The sequence below is a fragment of the Leucoraja erinacea genome, chromosome 1 (assembly GCF_028641065.1).
Source record: "Leucoraja erinacea ecotype New England chromosome 1, Leri_hhj_1, whole genome shotgun sequence".
Taxonomy (NCBI): domain Eukaryota; kingdom Metazoa; phylum Chordata; class Chondrichthyes; order Rajiformes; family Rajidae; genus Leucoraja; species Leucoraja erinaceus.
Window position 1 is genome coordinate 96,178,729 of NC_073377.1, and position 23,605 is coordinate 96,202,333.

The 23,605-nt window shown below is 44.9% G+C and overlaps 1 protein-coding gene across 3 annotated transcripts in view; it reads right to left on the reverse strand.

The window, feature by feature from the left end:
• Positions 1 to 18,787, reverse strand: part of zgc:158260 (uncharacterized protein LOC571389 homolog) — a 30,191-nt gene extending 11,404 nt beyond the window's left edge. For 2 of the 3 annotated variants that reach the window (XM_055639777.1, XM_055639763.1), the window contains exons 1-3: positions 18,640 to 18,787; positions 8,111 to 8,489; positions 7,120 to 7,280 (exon numbers count right to left, since the gene is read on the reverse strand). In XM_055639777.1, coding sequence (XP_055495752.1) covers positions 7,120 to 7,280; positions 8,111 to 8,489; positions 18,640 to 18,725 — 626 coding nt within the window. In that variant the 5' untranslated portion in view covers positions 18,726 to 18,787. Of the gene's footprint in view, positions 1 to 7,119; positions 7,281 to 8,110; positions 8,490 to 11,411; positions 11,476 to 18,639 lie in introns of those variants that run through there. The other variant, XM_055639769.1, reaches the window with a different exon arrangement.
• Between the last annotated feature and the right edge of the window lie 4,818 nt (positions 18,788 to 23,605).

Sequence of the window (23,605 nt, forward strand, 5' to 3'; positions counted from 1 at the left end):
GCTTTTCTTTTTGGAATATATTAATTAAGAGAAAATCAAGCTGCAAAATTTGTGGGCCTTTACTCTGAGCTGGCGGAGTTAACAGGACTGGATACAACTCAATTACCAGCCTGCTTTGACCCTGACCCTGCTTCTAAAGATCTAGTCCAGATCCATTTCAATACGGAACCATGCTTTTCTGAACCATGTTTGCAACTATCTGCTAGCAGAGCACAATCATTTTTCATAATTTAAACGCTATAGCCATTTGATCTAGGCAGATTCCTCAACAAACAATCTCCACCATAGGTGAACACATTGCAGGAGCCATTCATGCTAAGGCTAGTTACTGTTAGCATATTATTATTTTGTCTAGATATTTCTAGCGGTATTATTTTGAACGCTTGGGGGTGGGCTTTAGATATGTACAGTAGATGAACGTTACATATATCATACCATGGGAGTGAGTGGCCAGATCAGACCAGCCACAGGATTTGGACAGAATACAGTTCTTACCAGATAGTAAGAATGGAAAGTTATAAGAATAAAGGCGATCGCGTATGTTCACTTTTTTACCTGTACAGCTACTTCAATAAAGAACTGGGAGATCCGTTTTTGCTTGACTGCATACGATCACTCCCACCTACCCATGGAGAAAAGTTGGACATTGGAAAAGTTTGAAATTGTCATTACATTTAAGTAAGAACTTGTCTTTATGAGTGAAACTGGAGCTTGGAAACCTGGAACAAAGGATCTGCCTGATGCCATCAACTTGACACGGTCGACTCCTGCGCTATCTGAAGAACGACGATTGCAAACTTCGGAAGCCTACGTGCAGGGAATTAGTGAGTAGTACAGCATTACGCTTTATTGAACGGCTGCATTAAGCTGTATTGGAAAACGGCTGTTATTATGGAGATTTGAGGAGTGACCTTGAGAATGTCAACGCTATCTGCTGTTTTGAATTCCCGCTCGGTTGTTTTGAATTCCAGTCTGGAACAATACAGCATTACGTCAACACGTCTTAAAGGGATAGTGAGCCTGTATGTCTATAGCTCAGCCACAAGAGGGCGAAGTGGAACAGGATTCTGGAAAAGAAAGAAGAACCATTAAACTCACCGACAAAGGCCAGGTATTGTTCGTGCAAAGATGTCAGAAGTCAAGTAACACGGTATGCAAACAAGCTGACAAGTTAATTGAACAGCTCAAGAAGTTCATAAAATCAGATGAAAAGGCGAATGAAGTACAATCTAACCTGTTTCAATTAACTGAGCTCTGCTATGAAGACAGAAAATAACACGTCATTGCTGGAAATACCAATGCCTGAAAAGGAGCTTGAAAGGCAAGAACAGTGGTTTCAAAAAAGAATGGAATCTTTTAATGGTTTTATACAAGATGTAGATAGGTGGTTATCTGAAATTGGACAACAAACTACACATTCTATAGTTGGAAGTGCCATACAACAAAGTGTCGTAGCCACAGAAGAAATTGGACCTGAAGTCAGTGTTTCAAATGTCTCAAAAAGATCAAGCCTCAGAACGGGAAGCCAGAGGATTGGGTAACATTTAAAGAGCAACAAAAGATAACTAAAAAGGCAATACGGGGAGAAAAGATGAGGTAAAGGTAAACTTTCAGAAAGCATTTGATAAGGTCCCACATAGGAGATTAGTGGGCAAAATTAGGGCACATGGTATTGGGGGTAGAGTGCTGACATGGATAGAAAATTGGTTGGCAGACAGGAAACAAAGAGTAGGGATTAACGGGTCCCTTTCAGAATGGCAGGCAGTGACTAGTGGGGTGCCGCAAGGCTCGGTGCTGGGACCGCAGCTATTTACAATATATATATTAATGATTTAGATGAAGGGATTACAAGTAACATTAGCGAATTTGCAGATGACACAAAGCTAGGTGGCAGTGTGAACTGTAAGGAGGATGCTATGAGAATGCAGGGTGACTTGGACAGGTTGGAAGAGTGGGCAGATGCATGGCAGATACAATTTAAAGTGGATAAATGAGAGATTATCCACTTTGGTAGCAAAAACAGGAAGAAAGATTATTATCTAAATGGTGTCAAGTTGGGAAAAGTGGAAGTACAACGGGATCTGGGGGCCGTTGTTCATCAGTCAATGAAAGTAAGCATGCAGGTACAGCAAGCAGTGAAGAAAGTGAATGGCATGTTGGCCTTCATAACAAGTGGAGTTAAGTATAGGAGCAAAGAGGTCCTTCTGCAGTTGTACATGGCCCTAGTGAGACCTCACCTGGAGTATTGTGTGCAGTTTTGGTCTCCAAATTTGAGAAAGGACATTTTTGCTATTGAGGGAGTGCAGCGTAGGTTCACGGTTAATTCCCGGGATGGCGGGACAGTCATATGCTGAGAGAATATGCTGAGCGGCTGAGCTTGTATGCTCTGGAATTTAGAAGGATGAGAGGATATCCTATTGAAACATATAAGATTGTTAAGGGTTTGGACACACTAGGGGCAGGAAACATGTTCCTGATGTTGGGGGAGTCCAGAACCAGGTGCCACAGTTTAAGAAGGTAAGCCGTTTAGAACGGAGATGAGGAAACATTTTTTAACACAGAGAGTTGTGAGTCTGTGGAATTCTCTGCTTCAGAGGGCAGTAGAGGCTGGTTCTCTGGAAACTTTCAAGAGAGAGCTAGATAGGGCTCTTGAAGATAGCAGATTCAGGGGATATGGAGAGAAGGAAGGAACGGAGTACTGATTGGGGATGATCAGCCATGATCACATTGAATGGCAGTGCTGGCTTGATGGGCCACATGGCCTACTCCTGCACCTATTATCTATTGCCTAAATTCTTCATTATGTGCATCTTCAACAGTCTCTGCTCGTATTGAAGCTCAGGCAGATAGGGCTGCTCTCTTGAAACGAGCTGCTGCTATGAGAAAATAGCACAAGCTTGAAGCAAAAAAGGAGCAATGGAAAAGAGAGCGTGCTGGCAGCAACCTATGCCAAGCTTGAGCTTGAGGCACAAGAGAAATATTTAAAAAAAGAGTTGGAACAGTTGGAACTAGAGACGGAGCTGGTGACAACTGATGTAAGGTTTAGTGTACTTGATGACAAGGGGTCAAAAAGCAGCTCTTGAGTATCTCACGGGAGGAGCTCTTATGTGAGAAAAGGAGCTGCTCAAAGGGAAGCAACAGCTAAATTAATTCTACAGGCAGATGAATACTGGTCTGATCAAGTGAAACAAAGACAGAATGTATTGATGGGAATCGAGGCTTCCTCTCAGCAACAGGTTGTTAGACCAAAACAAACAACTCATGAAACACCTGCTCGGATTCATCTTACGACACGACTAACTCAACACTCTTTTCAGAGGCAAAATGGACACACTCATATGATTAAGTGTGTGCAGAGGCATGAGAGCACTACTCCCCCTGTACGGAATGATGGAAACCAATGTGAAATCTGGAAATTAATGGAAAAGCAGAATGAGATTACTACTCTTCTGGCTCAACAAAGTCTCTCTGCTACCTTATCTCCAAGAGACATTCCTGTTTATGATGGTGGCCCTTTGCAGTATGAAGTTTTCATTACGGCATTTGAGAAAGAAGTGCAAAGGAAAGCTACTGATAAGAGTGATTGCTTGCATTTTCTAGAACAATACACAAGAGGGTATCCTAAGGAGCTAGTCCACAGTTGCCGACATTTGCCTCCAGCCGAGGGCTATCAAAAGGCAAAAACTGTGCCCAAAGAATTTTTTGGTAATGAACATAAGATTGCCAATGCATGCATGAGCAAGATCTTTGCTTGGTCAGTGATCAAGCCTGAGGATGTGAAGGCATTGCATGTGTTTTTGCTGTTTCTTAAAGGTTGTTGCAATACTATGGAACATCTCACCTATATGGAGGAAATGAATGTTACTGCCAATATGAAGACTATCCTAAAATTGCCTTACAGGCTTAGAGGCAAGTGGAGGGATAGTGCATGTTGGATACAGAAAATGCATGGATGTCGAGCTAAGTTTCCTGATCTGGTGCATTCCATGGAGTGGCAAGTGGAGGTAGTGTCAGATCCACTTTTTGGAAGCATTCAGGATCCGACCAATTGCAACTGTCAAAGATTCTACTTTTGCTAAAACAAGAGAAAGGTCCGGACCGAAAGGAAACAGTTTTGCAACAACTATAATACCTGTAGAAACAGCAGTGCAAAGAAATCCGACAACAGGTGGAACGAGAAGAAATGCGTCTACCATTAATACTCAAGGTTTTTGTTTGTTCTGTAATAAAAGTGGTCACACATTAGGGCGGTGTCTACTGATCAAGAAAAAGGGGCATAAAGAAAAGATGGACTTCTTAAGGGAGAAGGAGTCTGCTTTGGATGTTTGAAGAAAGGACACATGAGTAGAGACTGCAAGAGTCGTAAGACATGTGATGTGTGGAAACAAGATCTTCCTGAAATACTTCACACTGAACAGAAGAACACAGAGAAGAAGTCGGAGCATACAGAACAGAATGAGAAGCCAACTGTAAGTGATGCTGTTCCCTCATCTAAGATGTGTGCGCATATTGGGACCGGTGATGAAGTCTGCATCTTCTCCATCTTACCAGTACAGGTAAAGAGCCGCAAGGGGGAGACGGTGTTGCAAACATATGCATTTTTAGATCATGGAAGTTCAACTACCTTTTGCACAGAAAGCTTGATGAGAAGGCTGAGCATTACAGGATAAAGGACTAAGATTCTCTTGTGTACCATGAATGAAAAGAAGCCTGTGATCAGTCATCATATCTCATGTTTGGAAATATCCAGAATGGACAAAGACAATTATATACAACTGTCTGATGTGTTCACACATAAGGCCATGCCTGTTTCTTATCTAAACATTCCCAGCCAGGAAGAGCTGAAACAATGACCTTACTTCAACTCTTCTCAGGAGAGCATAGATGACCCATCCCATGCCAAAGTCTGTTTTAGGAATCTTGATATCCTTCATGTAAGAAATGAAAAAAAATGAAATGATTCAATAAATTGAATCATTTCATTTTTTTCATTTCTTACATGAAGGATATCAAGATTCCTAAAACAGACTTTGGCATGGGATGGGTCATCTATGCTCTCCTGAGAAGAGACAATAAAATCAGGGATGAAAATGACTGCCCTGCTGCTGCTGTCAATCGAATATCCACTGTAAACGTAGAGGAGCTACTGGTCAAGCAATACAATCACGAGTGCAGCAAAAGAACCAGCAAGGAAGCAGAAGAAACGTCCAGAGAAGAGTTGAAGTTCTTGGATATTATGAATCACTCAGTAAAGATGATAGATGGACACTATTGTATAGATTTACCTTTTAAACAAGAAAGTGTCAGTTTGCTGAATAACCATTGCAGTGCAGCACATCTAGAGCACGAAATGCAGGTTTGGCAAGAATAAGAAATGTCATGATGAATATACATCTTTCCTCATAGAAATGATTGATAATGGTTATGCTGAAATGGTACCAGTGGACCAGCTGAATCGAAGTGAAGGAGTATATCCCACACCATGGGGTGTATCACTCAAGGAAAGGAACCTTGAGGATGGTCTTTGACTGTGGGGCAGCCTTCAAAGGAACATCACTTAACTGCCAACTGCTGCAGGGTCCAGACCTTACCAACTCACTCGTTGGAGTTCTCATCAGATTCAGACAAGTACTGGTTGCTTTGATGGCTGAAATCAAAGCAATGTTTCATCAGGTCAAGGTATCAGAAACGCATATTGACTATTTGTGGTTCCTGGAGTGCCCTGAGGGTGATGCACAGCAAGATCTTGTTGAATACCGGATGAAGGTACATTTGTTTGGAGCAGTGTCATCACCAAGTTGTGCAAACTTTGCATTAAGGAAGATTGCTGAAGACAACAAAGCTCATTTCCCAGCAGAGGTGACTAACACAGTAAAGAACAGCTTCTACGTAGATGATTGTTTAAAGTCCATGCCTTCGGAACAGGAAGCAATTCAAATGGCAACACACCTGACTTCCCTCTGTCAAATGGGAGGATTCATGCGGTCGAAGTGGATCAGCAACAGCCGTGCTGTATTGGCATCCATTCCACAAGAAAACAGAACCAAGGAGACCAGGGAGTTGGACTTGGACAAAGACAATCTACCTATGGAAAGGGCACTGGGATTGCACTGGTGCATTGAAGCAGATGTGTTCAAGTTCAGAACTTCAATAGCTCCTTTTAATGTTTATTGGTAATTGTTTTGTTATATATGTAGAACTATTTGGGGGCGGTGTGTCAGAGCCATTCATGCTAAGGCTAGTTACTGTTAGCATATTATTATTTTGTCTAGCTATTTCTAGCAGTATTATTTTGAACACTTGGCGGTGGGCTTTTGATACGTAGATGAACTTTACATATATCATACCAGGGGAGGGAGTGGCCAGATCAGACCAGCCACGGGATTTGTAGAGAATACAGTTCTTACCAGATAGTAAGAACGGAAAGCTACAATTTGTATAAGAATAAAGACGATCGCATATGTTCACTTTTTTGTCTGTACAACTACTTCAATAAAGAACTAATTAAGCTGGAAACACGACTGGGATATCCGTTTTTGCTTGTCTGCGTACGATCACTGCGTACGTACCTCCCAGTGGAGTAATGGCAACGGAAAGTTGGACATTGGAAAAGTTTGAAATTGCCATTACACACAGCAGGGGGTTATTTGTTAGATAGATTGTTGGAGAAAGGCCAGAGATGAAGAGACAGGTGCGAGCCTGAGATTCCAGGTCTGCATGATATAGATCCCGACCTCAAAGAATTCAAGGCCTGCCATAATGTAGAACATTTCGCAACTCTTTATCCCCTTGAGCTCATACTTGTCTCTTCATCTCTGGCCTTTATATACAACAATATGCCTTTCAAATAACCACTCGCCCTGTTCACCTATTACTGGATACACTCTGTCCTGCACCTACACTCTCCCAGTTTTCTTTCCCGCTCCCCTACGATCAGTCTGAAGAAGTGTTCCGACCTGAAACGTCACCAATCCGTGTTCCCCAGAGATGCTGCCTGGCCCACTGGGCTACTCCAGCATTTTGTGTCTATCTTTAGTGAATGACATGAACTTTTTCTGCTTCCTATCATTTGCTTTTTCTTTAAATGTAGGCTTCATGAAAAAAAGTTTCATTAGTTACCTTTCTGAACATTTTGCTTCTTCCATCTTCTTCTTCTTCATCTTCTTCTTCTGTGGTTTAGGAGGCTTCTCCATTTCAGCAAGTTCCATGGGAACTACCCGATCCTCCTCACTGGGCAGGAGCATCTCAGGGTCCAGGATATCTATAATTGTCTCAAAGAGCTGTCGAAGGAATATTGTGGTTATTACTTCTAAATGTGTGCAATTCATAGTTAAATAAACAATGGGACTGACTGGTGGTAACACTATTTTTGAATTCGAAAATTATAGGTTCAAACTTCATGTTCCATAGCTCAGTCTGTGCTGACAATCCATTCCAAAACAAAACAAAGATTGTAATTGCAGCAGTGCCACATTTTGTATGGAATCCTGCCTGCCTGTTTCAGTATTTAGAGATTGTATTCAAAACTCTCAATCCATAGCTCTTTCCGTCACCCACCTCCCAAATATTCACTATGGAGCTTGAGACTATGTACCTAATTAACTTGAACAAAATTTCATATTTGGTATGCAAATGAAGCAAAAAGCAGGATTTTGTTGAAAGGACTTTTTGATCTCAGAGGACAGTATTAAAAAGTCGCTAGTTGGAAATTGTCAATTCACCATTGGAATTGGAATTAGGAGCACTTTGTGAATGGAATAAATGTAGTCCTGTGCACATTTGGAAGGGAGCTTCAATAATGCAGAACGAGACTCAAAGCTACAAAAATTATCGTAAACGTCCTTTCGTACATTACAGAATGCTAAGACACTTCAATCTTGTTCCCAGGTGTTTAAACTTCAGCATAAACTTCAGTGTAACAAGAAGATCACCAGTCTACCTATCATACATTACATTGTAAAATCAAATAATCTAAATTGCAGTAGAACTGATTTGTAGAGGATAATTACTTGAGAAGATAACATGTCCTTCATGTGAAAAACAGTACATTTACTTTTCAGTGAAGATTTAATGTGGAAAGTGCAGAATTTTGTTCCAAGTTATTTCCTACCTCTGGAGGCACTCCTTCTTCCAGGTGTGGATAAAGAGCCAATGGATGCTGACTCAAGCCATATTCAATCTCTTCAATCTGCTCCCTCCTAATCTGTTGTGATGGTAAAGCCTTGGAATAACATATTTGTGATTTAGTGAGCCTTTTTGATACACGTTGGGCAGGCTTGAAAGTTTCTGCCACATTCACCAGTGAGGGACTAAGGCCGGCACCTTTCTGATACTGTATTATGGCTAAATCCTCTTGTGACGATGGTGGTAATCCATCACGAAAATCATCCAGCCCATTTTTCAAGAAGCGCCATCTATGTCCATTCAAAGCATCAGACTGCAGTTTCGGATTCTTCTTTAGATACTTGGTCTTTAATCTCTCCTTGTACCTACAAATTGAAATAACTTTTCAATGTTATTACTGCCTGGAGCAATGCCTCATCACATCTTCTCTCTTCCTCAAAACCATATTCTGCGTTTACGAGTGTAGTACATGTAATTCTGGTTATGAATCAGAATTGTTTCTTTAATGATTGTGTCATATAGTCATGTATGTTGAAAATTCCAGCAGCAGTCTGTGAAATGTCCTTACATAAACACAAGCATTGTTTTTATTATGTCCTGAACTCAAAGATTTTGAATTGGCCTTATGCAAATGTAGGAAGGAAATCCTATTAATATAAATAAGGCAATATAAGGATACATATAAATCTGAATGATGGCCGATTAGGAAAAGGGAAGATGCAACGAGACCTGGGTGTCATGGTACACCAGTCATTGAAAGTAGGAATGCAGGTGCAGCAGGCAGTGAAGAAAGCAAATGGTATGTTAGCATTCATAGCAAAAGGATTTGAGTATAAGAGCAGGGAGGTTCTACTGTAGTTGTACAGGGTCTTGGTGAGACCACACCTGGAGTATTGCGTACAGTTTTGGTCTCCTAATCTGAGGAAATACATTCTTGCCATAGAGGGAGTACAGAGAAGGTTCACCAGACCGATTCCTGGGATGGCAGGACTTTCATATGAAGAAAGACAGGATAGACTCGGCTTGTACACGCTAGAATTTAGAAGATTGAGGGGGGATCTTATAGAAACTTACAAAATTCTTAAGGGGTTGGACAGGCTAGAGCCCTTGTCAATTCTTCCCTTCCCTCCCGCACCACCCCCTCCCCGGGTACTTTCCGTTGCAACCGCAAGAAATGCAACACCTGTCCCTTCACCTCCCCCCTCGACTCCATTCAAGGACCTAAGCAATCGTTCCAGGTGCGACAAAGGTTCACCTGCATCTCCTCCAACCTCATCTACTGCATCCTCTGCTCTAGGTGTCAGCTGATTTACATCGGGGAGGGTAAGCGTAGGTTGGGCGATCGTTTTGCCGAACATCTCCGCTCAGTCCGCAATAACCAACCTGACCTCCCGGTGGCTCAGCACTTCAACTCCCCCTCCCATTCCCAATACGACCTCTCTGTCCTGGGTCTCCTCCATTGCCAGAGTGAGCAGCAGCGGAAATTGGAGGAACAGCACCTCATATTTCGCCTGGGGACCTTGAGTCCGGATGGCATTAACATTGAATTCTCCCAATTTTGCTAGCCCTTGCTGTCTCCTCCCCTTCCTTAACCCTCTAGCTGTCTCCTCCCACCCTCCTATCCGCCCGCCCTCGGGCTCCTCCTCCTCCCCTTTAACCTTCCTTCTCCCCCCCACCCCCCATCAGTCTGAAGAAGGGTTTTGGCCCGAAACGTCGCCTATTTCCTTCGCTCCATAGATGCTGCTGCACCCGCTGAGTTTCTCCAGCAATTTTGTGTACCTTTAACCTACAAACCTGTACTTCTTTGGGATGTGGGAGGAAACTGTAGCACCTGGGGAAAATCCACGGAGGTCACGGGGAAAATATATAAACTCCATTCGACAAGCACCCATAGCCAAGATCAAACCCGGGTCACTGGCACTAAAAGGCAGCAACTCCACTACTGTGCCACCGTGCCACCCAATGTCCTTAGATCATACACTGGGAGATAATCTTACGTGGGACTAGTTCTTCCCTTGAGTGAGCAATAAGCAAGGTGACCAAGGTGCTGGTATACACCGTAGATAAACGCAAAATGCTGAAGTAAATCAGCAGGTCAGGCAGCATCTCTGGAGACAAGGAATAGGTGACGTTTCTGTTTGAGACCCTTCTTCAGACTGGAAAATGGTCTGGACCCGAAACATCACCTATTCCTTTTCTTCAGATATGCTGTCTGACCCGCTGAGTTACTCCAGCATTTTGTGTCTACATCAGAAGAGCATCAAGGACATTTCAGGAACAATATAAGATCTGTATATGTATTTATTTAGGTATTAAAGGCAATCAACCAAATATCTATTGCATTAAAAGTCAGCTCATCTCTTCTAATGCAAAACTGATATTACATGCATTGCAAGTTGAGTCTGAAGAAAAGTCAAACAAATAAAACCAACACTGGGTATTGATGAGTGCCATGGAGTAATTGGATAACCTAAGACAGACCAATGGATCTTGTGAGATTTAATAATGAATCAGACATTATTTGGCATAATATCCACAAGGGATTGTACTCTTATACCATATGTACTTAAACTATCACCAAAAGTATTCCAGATAATAGTGGTTAAGATATTACAGGAGATCCAGCACTATCCGTGTATCCGGCAGATGTTCTGGGAACAACCTCAAGCGAGGTGAAGAATCTTTGGATATGTGAGGAAGTGTTTAGAATAATTTATCAACATAATATCAAGCATATGTACATTAGTGCAGAAGTAATTAACTACTTAAGTCCCTGTCCCACTTAGGACATCTGAACGGAAATCTCCGGTGACCTTGCGCCCCAACCAAGGTTTCCGTGAGGTTCCCGGAAGTTTTGGTCTCTCTCCCTAATTGTCGAAAGTGGTTTCTGGTAGTTGAGGCTTCTTCTATGTTCCTGCGATTATTTCAACAAATTCAAAACCGGCCTCCACTAAAAATAGGTTGCCGTTTGGTCGAAGCCAGTGGAGTGGGGTTGCTATTTATTTACAGGTGGTTGAAGGCAATCTCTTTCGCTGACCGGCCATTTTGATTGGCTCATTGGAGTGTTCAGCAAAGATCCTATAGGATCTTTGGTTTTCAGAACCTAGAAGATCCGCTGGAAGGTAAAATGCCCGCTAACTTTATTAAACTTCTTAAAACTGTCTCCACTCCTTCTCTCCCCCCCCCCCCTCTCTCCCCTCCCCCCCCCCCCCCCCCCTTCTCTCCCCCCTTTCTCCTCTTCTCTCCCCCTTCTCTGTCCTTCTTCCCGCGCTCTCTAAAGGACTTACCGTGCTCTGTGGCAGCCGTTTCCCTTCCTCTTCATCGCGCAAACAGCGCTCCTCTGCTGTCCCTGGCCCCCGTGCTCTGTCGATGATGTGTGTGTGTGTGTGTGTGTGTGTGTGTGTGTGTGTGTGTGTGTGTGTGTGTGTGTGTGTGTGTGTGTGTGTGTGTGTGTGTGTGTGTGTGTGTGTGTGCGCGGTCGGCAGCAAAGATCCTGTAGGACCTTTGGACTATAGATGCAGCTCATGCTTCGGTCGAGGCTTTCCAGGCGAGTGACCAAAACCTCTGGCGACTCATGGAAACCTTGGGTGGGGCGCAAGGTCACCAGAGGTTTCTGTCCAGGTTTCCTAAGGGTAGATTAAAACAAGCTGCAGCAAGTCTAAGATAGAGTTAAGAGCGTCAGAGGCAGTAAACCTAAAAATGTTACTGAGTCTCCATCAATCAAAGCAACATCCAATTCTTGGCTCCAAAATGATCAGTGGCAAAAAAATCGAAGGTAGACAAAAAAGCTGGAGAAACTCAGCGGGTGTGGCAGCATCTATGGAACGTAGGAATAGGCGATATTTCTGGGTCAAGGCCCTTCTTCAGATTGATGTGGGAGGGGGGGGCATGAAAAAGAAAGGAAGAGGCGGAGACAGTAGGCTGCGGGAGAGCTGGGGAGGGGAGGGGAAGGAAGGTGAAAGCAAGGACTACCTGAAATTGGAGAAGTCAATGTTCATACTGCTGGGGTATAAACTACCCAAGTGAAATGTGAGATGTTGTTCCTCCAATTTGCGGTGGGATTCACTCTGGCCATGGTGGAGACCCAGGACAGAAAGGTCGGATTCGGAATGGGATGGGGAGTTGAAGTACTGAGCCACCGGGAAATGGCTTTCTCCCTCCTTCCCCTCCCCTTCCCAGCTCTCCCACAGCCCACTGTCTCCGCCTCTTCCTTTCCCCCCCCCAACGTCAGTCTGAAGGGTCTCGATCGGAAAGGTTGCCTATTCCTTCATTCCATAGATGCTGCCTCACCCGTTGAGTTTCTCCAGCTTTTTTGTCTACCTTCGATTTTTCCAGCTTCTGCAGTTCTTTCTTAAACAGTGGCAAAAAAATGATCAGCACAATGTATTTGATCTGTGCAAAGAAAAGCCTCAGCAGCAAATTATTATTGGTCAATTATAATGCTAACAGGGCTGCCTACTCTCACGCATATCGACAAATTCTCATGCTCTCACGCTGATCACAAATTTCTCATGCTCTGTCGTGAGAAATTCTGTGATCAACGAGAATTTCAAAACTGCATGGGCTGCGGGTGTTGGAGAGCCGGGGCGGAGGGACGGATGGAAGCAGAAGCAGCGGTGGGGGAAGGTGTGGACTGGGAACCGGAGCTGGTGAGTGTTTGCCGGGCTGGCGAGTGTTTGCCGGGCTGGCCAGTCGCTCGCTGCAGCTCTAGCCATGGAGCAGCCTCAGTGCAAGTCCCGGGACGTCGGAGGCATCGGAAGCGTTGCTCCCCCGCCGAATTCGCCCTGGTGACCGGCATGGATCGGGCAGCATCTCTGGAGAGAAGGAATGGGTTACGTTTCTGGTCGTGACCCTTCTAAAGCCCCTGTCCCACTTTCACGACCTAATTCGCGACCTCTGCCGAGTTTGCCCTTGAATCATACTCGCAGCATGGTCGCCAGAAGGTCGTAGGTAGGTCGTAGCAAGCTGTGATGCTAGTCATAGGTACTCGTGGCATCCAGTAGGTCGGGCGTTTTTTCTAGCATGATGAAAAATGTCCACAAGTAAAAAAGGTCATGAATTAGGTCGTGAAAGTGGGACAAGCCCTTAAGGGTCTCGACCCAAAACCTTTAGAAGTGTCTCGACCTGAAACGTCACCCATTCCTTCTCTTCAGAGATGCTGCCTGTCCCGCTGAGTTGCTCCAGCATGTTGTGTCTCTCTTTGGTTTAAACAGGCATCTGCAGTTCCTTTTCACACAATGAGACCCAACAAGACGACTTTGAAGCTAATACCACTCGGAGGCAGGAGGGATGGAGAGAGAGGGGATGTTAAAGAAATCGATATTCATACTCAATTGGGGAAATTAGTTGATATCTGTCTTTAAATTGATATTTTGTTCATCTTTAAATGTAAGTCTTGGATTCATGTATCACGGGAACAAATAAGCAAAGGCAAGATGGTAAATATAAACTACAAATTAATTTCAGAAAATGAAACTTGTAGAGATTAACTTTGCCCTTACTTTACAAAGAATAACCTCAGGGATTATGCAGTAAATGCCATTCAAATACTTTGCCACCTTGGGATAATATTGTTCATGTTCAAATCCGATAGATAAGTCTTGATTTGTTCAATATTATAATTAGTTCAAAGATACAGCGTGGAAACAGGCCCTTCGGCCCCTCGAGTCCGTGCTGACAATCGATCACCCATTCACACTGGTTCTAAGTTATCCCACTTTCTCATCCACTGCCTACACACCAGGGGGCAATTTACAGAGGGCCAATTAACCTACAAACCCACACGTCTTTGGGATGTGGGAGGAAACCGGAGCACCCGGAGGCAACCCACGCGGTCACAGGGAGAACGTGCAAACTCCACGCAGCCAGCACTCGAGACCAGGATCGAACCCGGGTCTCTGGCACTGTGGGGCATTAATTGTAATGCTAATATTTGGGCCTCCGCTGATATGCCGGGAGGGTTTCCCAATATTACTGATTATTAATCCATTGTATTATTGATTATATATGTTGCGCCCATTCTCCTTTATCTGTACATTGTGAGCGGCTTGCTTGCATTTACCGGATAGCCGCAACAAAAGCTTTTCCCTGTACCTTGCTACAGATGGCAATAATGAACTAAATCAATCTATTTACATGTATCTGTGTGTTGTTGCTTTAACCAACCTGTTAAGGTGCAGCAACTGAGAGTGGGCGGCGCGACTCACGTCTCTGGCTCTGTTCTCCACAAGCGGCCTCTGCAGGCCGTCTGTCTATTTTTTTTTGTTGGCGCGTTTAAATGTAGTTATAGTGGGTTTTTTTTAACTGAGTATGTGTGTGGGGGGCAGGGGGGGGGGGTGGTGGGGGCAACGTGTAAATCTTTTCCCTGTACGGAGAACCCGACCTTTTCTTTGTCTGGTCTCCGTTGTCGTTGGGGCCTAGCACTGTGGGCGGCCTCCAACTGGAACGATCTGGGGCTCCAGTCGCGGAGCCTGCGGACTTACCCACCATCGCGGAGCTGGCCAAGTTCGGAGCGGGAGGAGCTGAGGTGGCGAGCTGCTGCGGCCTGACCCCGGAGATTCGGAGGCTCCAACCGCAGGTCTGGTGGACAATGACACCGGGAGCCCGCGGGTCCCTGGTGGGAGATCGCTTTTCGGGGCTTCCACAATGGCGACCTTTCCCGCCCGAGTTGCGGGGTTGAAAAGTACCTGGAGTAGGGCCTTACATCACCCGGCGCGGCTTTAACGGCCGCGGGACTTGCAGCGCCTGCCGGGGGCTCCAACACCAAGACCCGGAGCGCGGCCTTGCATCGCCCGGCGCGGCTTTAATGGCCGCGGGACACTTACCATCGCCCGCCGGGGGCTTTGACTCTGACATCGGGAGGAGTGCAGGGGAGAGATAAGACTTTGCCTTCCATCACAATGAGGAGGAGATTCACTGTGATGGAAGTTTGTGTAAATTGTGTTGTGTCTTGGTTCTTTTTCTTGTGTGTATGACTGCAGAAACCAAATTTCGTTTGAACCTCAAGAGGTTCAAATGATAACAAATAAATGGTATTGTATTGTATTGTATTGTATTGTTCTGATGTTGCTGCTCGCGACAATTAAACACTCTTGTCTTCATTCTACACTTGAAATGACCACAATGACATTTAAACGGCATTTGGACAGGTACACGTGTTGGAACGAACTGCAGATGCTGGTTTAAACCAATAGAAACAAAGTGCTGGAGTAACTCATAGGGACAGACAGCATCTCTGGAGGGAAGGAATGGGTGACGTTTCGGGTTGAGTCCCGTCTTCAGACTGAAGGTCTGGTTAATTGGCTTGGTATAAGTGTAAATTGTCCCTAGTGGGTGTAGGATAGTGTTAATGTGTGGGGATCGCTGGTCAGTGTGGACTCAGTTGGCCGAAGGGCCTATTTCCGCGCTGTATCTCTAAGCTGAACCCTGTCCGGCTAGCAGGGCTGTGTAGGGCCGAGTGCTGGGACACGGTGACATCTGGCTCTGTTCTCCACAAAGCCAATCACATATCGAGCAGCGCACTGCAGAACAATGGCCCTCTGGTGCTTGGAGTAGTTCCACAGACACAGAGAGGATATTGGATGTTACTCCGGCTTTTAGTGTCTATCAGTGATGGAGAGTGGGCTGGACAACGAGTGACACAGCTGGTCGTGGCCCCCCTGATCTACGCTATTCCCATGCACTTACGGGCCTGTCCCACTGAGGCGACTCTTTAGGTGACTGTCAGGGACTAGTTTTACTAGCATTCACCTTCAACACCTCACGACAACCTATGACAACCTCTGACAGCAAAAATTGTTGCCACTGTCGTTTGTAGTCGCCCAAAAGGATCAGTTCCTGTGGATTGAGTGGTAGCTAATGTTATCCCACATGTTAAGAAAGGCGGGAGAGTGAAAACAGGGAATTATAGACCAGTTTGCGGTGGGATTCACTCTGACATCAGTGGTGGGAAAGATGCTGGAGTCAATTATAAAAGATGAGATAGCCGAACATTGGGATAGCAGTAACAGGATCAGTCCAAGTCAGTGTGGATTTACAAATAGGAAAATCATGCTTGACTAATCTTCTGGAATTTTTTGAAGATGTAACTAGGAAAATGGACAAGGGAGAGCCAGTGGATGTAGTGTACCTGGACTTTCAGAAAGCATTTGATATGGTCCCACATAAGAGGTTAGTTGGCAAAATTAGGGCACATGTTATTGGGGGTAGAGTGCTGACATGGATAGAGAAGTGGTTGGCAGACAGGAAACAAAGAGTAGGGATTAACGGGTCCTTTTCAGAATGGCAGGCAGTGACTAGTGGGGTACCACAAGGCTCGGTGCTGGGACCACAGCTATTTACAATATACATGAATGATTTGGATGAGGGATTCAAAGTAACATTAGCAAATTTGCAGATGACACAAAGCTGGGTGGCAGTGTGAACTGTGAGGAGGATCCTATGAGAGTGCAGGGTGACTTGGACAGGTTGGGGGAGTGGGCAGATGCATGGTGGATGATGTTTAATGCGGATAGATGTGAGGTTATCCACTTTGGTAGCAAAAACAGGATGGCAGATTACTATCTAAATGCCGTCAAGTTGGGAAAAGGGGAAGTACAACGGGATCTGGGGGTCCTTGTACATCAGTCTATGAAAGTAAGCATGCAGGTACAGTGGGCAGTGAAGAAAGCAAATGGCATGTTGGCCTTTATAACAAGAGGAATCAAATATAGGAGCAAAGAGGTCCTTCTGCATTTGTACAGAGCCCTAGTGAGACCACACCTGGAGAATTGTGTGCAGTTTTGGTCCCCTAATTTGAGGAAGGACATTGTTGCTATTGATTGCAGCATAGGTTTACAAGGTTAATTCCCGGGATGGCGGGACTGTCATTGGCTGAGAGAATGGAGCAGCTGGGTTTGTACACTCTGGAGTTTAGAAGGATGAGAGGATATCTCATTGAAACGTATTAGATTGTTAAGGGCTTGGACACGTTAGAGGCAGGAAACATGTTCCCGGTGTTGGGGGAGTCCCGAACCAGGGGTCAAAGTTTAAGAATAAGGAGTAAGCCATTTAGAACGGAGACGAGGAAACACTTTTTCTCACAGAGAGTGGTGAGTCTGTGGAATCCTCTGCGGTGGAAAGCGAGTTCTCTGGATGTTTTCAAGAGACAGCTAGATAGGGCTCTTAAAAGTAGCGTAGTCAGGGGATATGGGGAGAAGGCAGGATCGGGGTACTGATTGGGGATGATCGGCCATGAACACATTGAATAGCTCGAAGGGCCGAATGGCCTACTGCACTTATTGTCTATTGTCTATTGTCTATAAAAGATCGCCTAAGTGGGACAGGCCCTTCAGGCCTGCGTCTCGGTGCATCCTGGAGGACAACCAGTGGCTGCTGGAAGTAGGTACCAAGCGCTGGATAAAAACGGTGGAAGATAGTGGCATTCAAATGGGGGTGGTTGGAGAAAGCATCCTGCTTGCCTGTTAGATTTTCACTTACTTTAACAGCAGGAAAAATGTTCCTGATGTTGGGGGAGTTCAGAACCAGGGGTCACAGTTTAAGAATAAAGGGGGGGCCAGTTAGGACTGAGATGAGGACAAACTTTCTTCACCCAGAGAGTTGTGAATCTGTGGAATTTTCTGCCACAGGCAGTGGAAGCCAATTCACTGGATGTTTTCAAGAGAGCTACATTTAGCTCCTGGGGCTAGTGAAATCAAGGGATATGGGGGAAAAACAGGAAAGAGGTACTGATTTTAGATGAACAGCCATGATCATATTGAATGGCAGTGCTGGTTCGAATGGCCGAATGGCCTATTCCTGCACCTATTTCCTATGTTTCTATGCTTGAGTATATGGCAATAAAACTCGACCACTTGATTTTGAAGCATTCATACATGGTGGAGGTATAATATAGTCATAGAGTGATACAGTGTGAAAACAGGCCCTTCGGCGCAACTTGCCCACACCCGCCAACATGTCCCAGCTACACTACCTGCTTTTGGTCCATATCCCTTCAAACCTGTCCTATCCATGTATTAGTCTAACTGTTTCTTAAATGTTGGGATACCCTGCCTCAACCACCTCCTCTGGCAGCTTGTTCCATACACCCACCACCCTTTGTGTGGAAAAAGTTATCCCTTAAAAAGTTACCTCTTAAAAATACTTCAAATAAAAATCATTGAAATCATACTTCATCAATGCACTAAAACATGATTTTAATACATCAAATGTTTAAAAGTCCCTGCCATGGAACTAGGATAAGTCTAATAAGGATTTAAAGCATTATAATCAGCTGAGTTTTAACAACAATCCTGTAGTTTCCGGATTACAATTGCCATTTAAAACAATCTTAGTTACGTTTTAATTAGTTAGCGTGGAAGAAGAATCGCTTCGCCTTAATTTCAGAGGTATATCTGTCTAACGCTGGATCTTAACCCCGTCACCACAGCATTTCACAAGCAAAAATCCGAGTTAAATCTGCGCCCCACAAACCAAGAGCAGGGCGCTGACCGGGTGGTGGGTCCTCTCCTCACTCACCAGGGCTGAAGAAGCGGATTCTTGTCAGGAAGCATTATGCTCAAAGGGGATTTCTCGGCGAGGAGCGTGTCGTACTTGTGCGCCATGCTGGCGGCCGGCGTTAGCTGTTGCCAGGGGTTACCGCCGGGAGCACCGGCCTGTGTTAGCCGTTGCCAGTTACCGCCGTTGCCAGGGGTTACCGCGGCGTTGGGTTTCTAGGGGGACGCGGGGGGGGGGGGGGGCTGCGGCCGACGTTGCCGGGGGAGTGACGCGACGCGGGGGGGGCGCTGCGGCGGCGTTGGACGTTGCCAGGGGAGTGACGACGGGGGGGGGGGGGGGGGGCTGCTGCGGCGTTGGCGTTGCCAGGGGAGTGACGGGGGGGGGGGGGGGGGGGGGGGGGGCCAGGGGAGTGACGCGGGGGGGGCGCTGCGGCGGCGTTGCCGGGAGTGACGAGCGGGGGGGGGCAGGGGTTGGGGCAGCAGCCTGTGTTAGCCGTTATCACTCAAAGCAACTGATCTCCTGGGCCCATGACTACTAGAGATAGGAAATTTGCATTCTGGAAGGTATTGACCATCTCAGCACCATGTCTTAGGAGCACATAAAGACTCCATGAAAGCTAAAAGAGAGAGCATACCACTTCATAAGCTACACACAAAAAGTGCAGGAAATATTTGTGAGGATATTGCCAGGACTCCAGGAAATGTATTATAGGGTGATTTCAAAGGTCAAAAGCGCTAGATCCCCCCTCACACCAAAAAGTGCAGGACATCTCTCAGTTTGTGAGTGATATTGCCAGGACTCCACGGCCGAAGCTGATATTTCTGTATACCGTGAAGCACAGCGACCTAAATTTTCAGGCAAAAAAAAAGATAGAAAGTACAGCGGCGGAAGTGCTAAGATCCAAAATATCGGAATTATCGCGTTTGCTCGCTGAATTTCATCAAAAGTAAGTTAATAATGCCTTACTTTTGAGAACCTCAGCGAGGTGCGATAGCAGCATCTATGGACTTCCGCCGCGAAGGTAAAATAGGCTGAAAATTTAGGTCGCTGTGCTTTCGGGCCGAAACCCTTCTTCAGACTTATATTATAGGGAGGTTTCACGGCAGTTGGGTCACGACCCATGACCCGTACTGTTGCTACACTACTCCAAATGAAGTACACGCGATGAACTGCAGGTAGGCACTTACCATTATTTCCAGCGTAGCGGGCCCGTTAAAACCCGCTGAAATGGTCAATTTTTGCGCTGTAAATAATTATGGAAATCGGGATAACCGTGAGAGACATTTAGCCTACTTCAGAATTCCAAAAGTGAGGAGAAATGACGGTAGATCGAAGCGAGAGCTGAAGGGACAACAACAGACAGAATGCGTGGCGAACATTGGCCGTTTGCTCACGGCATTTCATCAACTAAGGTGTTTTTTCTTGATTCCTTTGGCATCTAAAAAGTTTCAGAAGTGATAAATCTGGCTGTCATTTTTTAAAATCGCCCATGGTTCCCAAGTGGGTTTTTACATACAAAATGAAAACGCATCTGAAGAAAAATTTACAGCCAGATTTATCACCTGAGAATTTTTAGATACCAAAGGAATCAAGAAAAAACACAAATAATGCCTTACTGTTGATGAAATGCAGTGAGCAAACGCGATAATTCCCAATATTTTCAATTCCGATATCTGCACAGCCAATGTTTACCATGCACTTTAGCTGTTGTTGTCCCTTCAGTTCTCGCTTCTCTTTACCTTCATTTCGCTTCACTTTTGGAATTCTGAAGTTGGGTACATGTCTCTCACGCTTACCCCGACTCCCACAATTTTTTTCAGCGCAAAACTTAAACATTTTGGCGGTTTTTAACAGGTAGGAAAGTACGCGTTTTTAGCATTTTAGCATTAATAACATATACCGGAAGTGACGGGCGTCCTCCAGATGGATTTACCGGCTCCGTGCGTCAAGCCCTATGACCCAGTGACCTTACGTGCAACCCCCCTATAGGGAGAGGTTGGGCAGACTAGGAGTTATCTTATACTATAGAGGTGTATAAAGTCATGAGGGGCGTAATGAAGGCATACGATATTTTCCCCAGGTTAGGGCAATCAAGAACCAGAGGGCATAGGTTTCCATAGACCCCCCCCCCCCCCCCTGTCAAGCTTCTCAAGTTTTCGGATGACACAATTGGACTGATCCAGAATGGGGAGGAATCTGCCTACGGACAGGAAGTGACACAGCTGGCGTCCTGTGCCATCGCAACAACCTGGACCTCAATGCTCTCAACACGGTGGAATTGATTGTAGACTTTTGGAGAGCTCCCCCTCCCCTCCCCCCACTCACCATCAACAACGCCACAGTCACATCTGTAGAGTTATTTAAGTTCCTTGGAACCATCATCTCCAGGGAATCCACAATCAAAAAGACCCAGCAGAGGATGTACTTCCTGCGGCAGGTAAGAAAACACAATCTGCCACAGGCAATGATGGTCCAGTTTTATACGGCCATCATAGAGTCTGTCCTCACCTTCTCCATCATGGTCTGGTTTGCCTCGGCCATCAAGCATGACATCCGGAAGCTGCAGCGCATCGTTCGATCCGCCGAGAAGGTTGTTAACTGCAACCCCCCCCCCCCCCCCCCCCCCCCCCCCCCCCCCCCCCCCATCGACGAACTGTACACTGCAAGGGCCAGGAAGCAAACGGGTAAGATCATCTCTGACCACTCTCATCCTAGCCATAAACTATGAAGGACTTCCCTCTGGAAGGCAACTCGGGGCTGTCAAAGCCGCCCCAGCCAGACATAAAAACAGCTTTTTTTCCACGAGCAGTAGCTCTACTCAACAGCCAAAAGTCTGTAGCCTCCTTGTGCTCTGGCATTTTACTTCATTCTTCATATGTTTAAATCATAATGTTTTATTTTTAATTGTCTACTGTATATCGTGTTGTTACTTGCGAGCAAAGCACCAAGGCAAATTCCTTGTATGTACACATACTTGGCTAATAAAATGTATTCAATTCAATTCAATTCAATTCAATTTTCACACAGAGGATAGTGAGTTTATGGAACAAGCTGCCAGTGGAGGTACTATAAGAAGATTTAAAAAAACATTTGGTCAGGCAGATGGATAGGAAAGGTTTTGAGGTTTATGGGTCAAACATGGGTAGATGTGACTAGCATAGATGGGGCATCTTGCTCAGCATAGATTTTATTTATTTAGCGAATGCAAAGTCCTTTAGCCAAGCAGTTGCCTCTTGATTTGCTGTAGGTGCTCTTGAGGCTGGTCGTTGTTGCTGCTTTCGGCTTTGGGATAATGACTAGGATTCTTTGACTTGGCTCTCAGGCGTCGTCTTGTAGAATTTAGTCTGCTGGAAGGATCATTGGCTTCCCCAGGCGAGCCTGGGTACTGACGGGGGGCGCGACGAGAATGCTGATCCATTGTCCCCCTCAGCATAGATGAGTTGGGACAAAGGGCTTATTTCCATGCTCTAAGACCCACGTTCCTGTTCAGCCACTCCCTGTTCCATCTCTGGAAGAGACTGTTTTTTTACTTTAGCATTGAATCCACAAAACCAGAGTGAAAGCAGATCATTGTTGATCCCAGGCTGTTTAAGAAGCAAAATGTTGCCATTGGATCATAACCTCGTGTAAGGTGTAACTCCCCAACCATAGTTGTCACATCACTCAAGTTAGTGCATGTGCATTTCAAAATTCATCCTAATCTGTTTATATTTATCTCCTGACGGCTCTCTATCTGGACTATTCTTTATTCTAATTCTGTTTGTTTCGCCTTGTTTATATTGTTCATTTTATTCTGGTGCTTCATCGAGTTCCTCATTTTGCTGCTGTGTGTGGATCCCCACAAATACACAATGTTAACTAACTTAACCTCTCATCAAAGGCATTGCTCTCAGACAAGCAGCCCAATTCTTTGTACAGACCTCCCTCGCACCTGAAAAAAAATTCAAATTTCCCTGAATCTCAAATCCTCCTTTCCACACCATTCCTGCTGAATGCATTAAACTGATTTATCTTGTTGCACCTGTACCCTGATCCTTCTGCATTCTATAAATGGCACTTCTCCTCTGACGGTTTCAAGACTTTTGTATTTCCAATGATTAAATCATTCTTTTATTGAGTGAAGAATATTATTTCGGGGAAACTTCCTCCTTCTCTTTGAAATTGTAGAAAAATTAAAATCTACATTTACTTAATTATGGTTGGAATTAAATAAGGTTACAAAAGGGTGTGCGGATGTGGCAATTGGCATCTCTTGTTGACTAGCTGCAGAGAAGATCATGTGAATCGTGCAAAATAAGTTTCAGACACGTTATCTCCTAGAATTGACTCCTTCCTGTGTTTTCTGTCCGGGAATGCATAGCGTTGATAAACAAAATACAACAGCAATAGTTGGGTGGACCACCCATGCCCCCTGCCACTGGTACTACAGAAATGTTGCAGACAATGGGAACTTATGATTGTCTCGGGGAGGAGGCAGTAGCGCCGTCTGCTTGAAAAATGAGATAGAATAATGTCCACATGCCCAGGTATTATGTTTGACATATTACCATCCGTTGTTGAATAAGATTAATATAAACAAAAAGTATATTATAACTAATGAAATAATTAATACTCATGTTGTAGATAGTAATAACAGGAAAACATATAGCCAAGGATGAAGTATATTTTCTATAATTGTATCTAACAGAAAAAAAAAGTTATTTACTGCCCTGTATAACTTCTGCTGCAAAGCTAATTTGGGTAATTCTGCTGCAAAGGCAAAGAACTGGTGAGCAGTAAACTCCCGGCATCTCATGCAATAAAGCCTCTTGAACCGAAACTCAGTCGCCGTTTTTCCTTTAATTTTCCTCTGTCAATTTCCTCAACAGAAACGTACCATGTAATGTCATGTTAAGCAACATCCTTTTTCCAGATAATTTTATTACTAGCTGTGTGTTAGTTTAGCTTCGAGATACAGTATGGAAACAATACAAATGTGTACAATCTC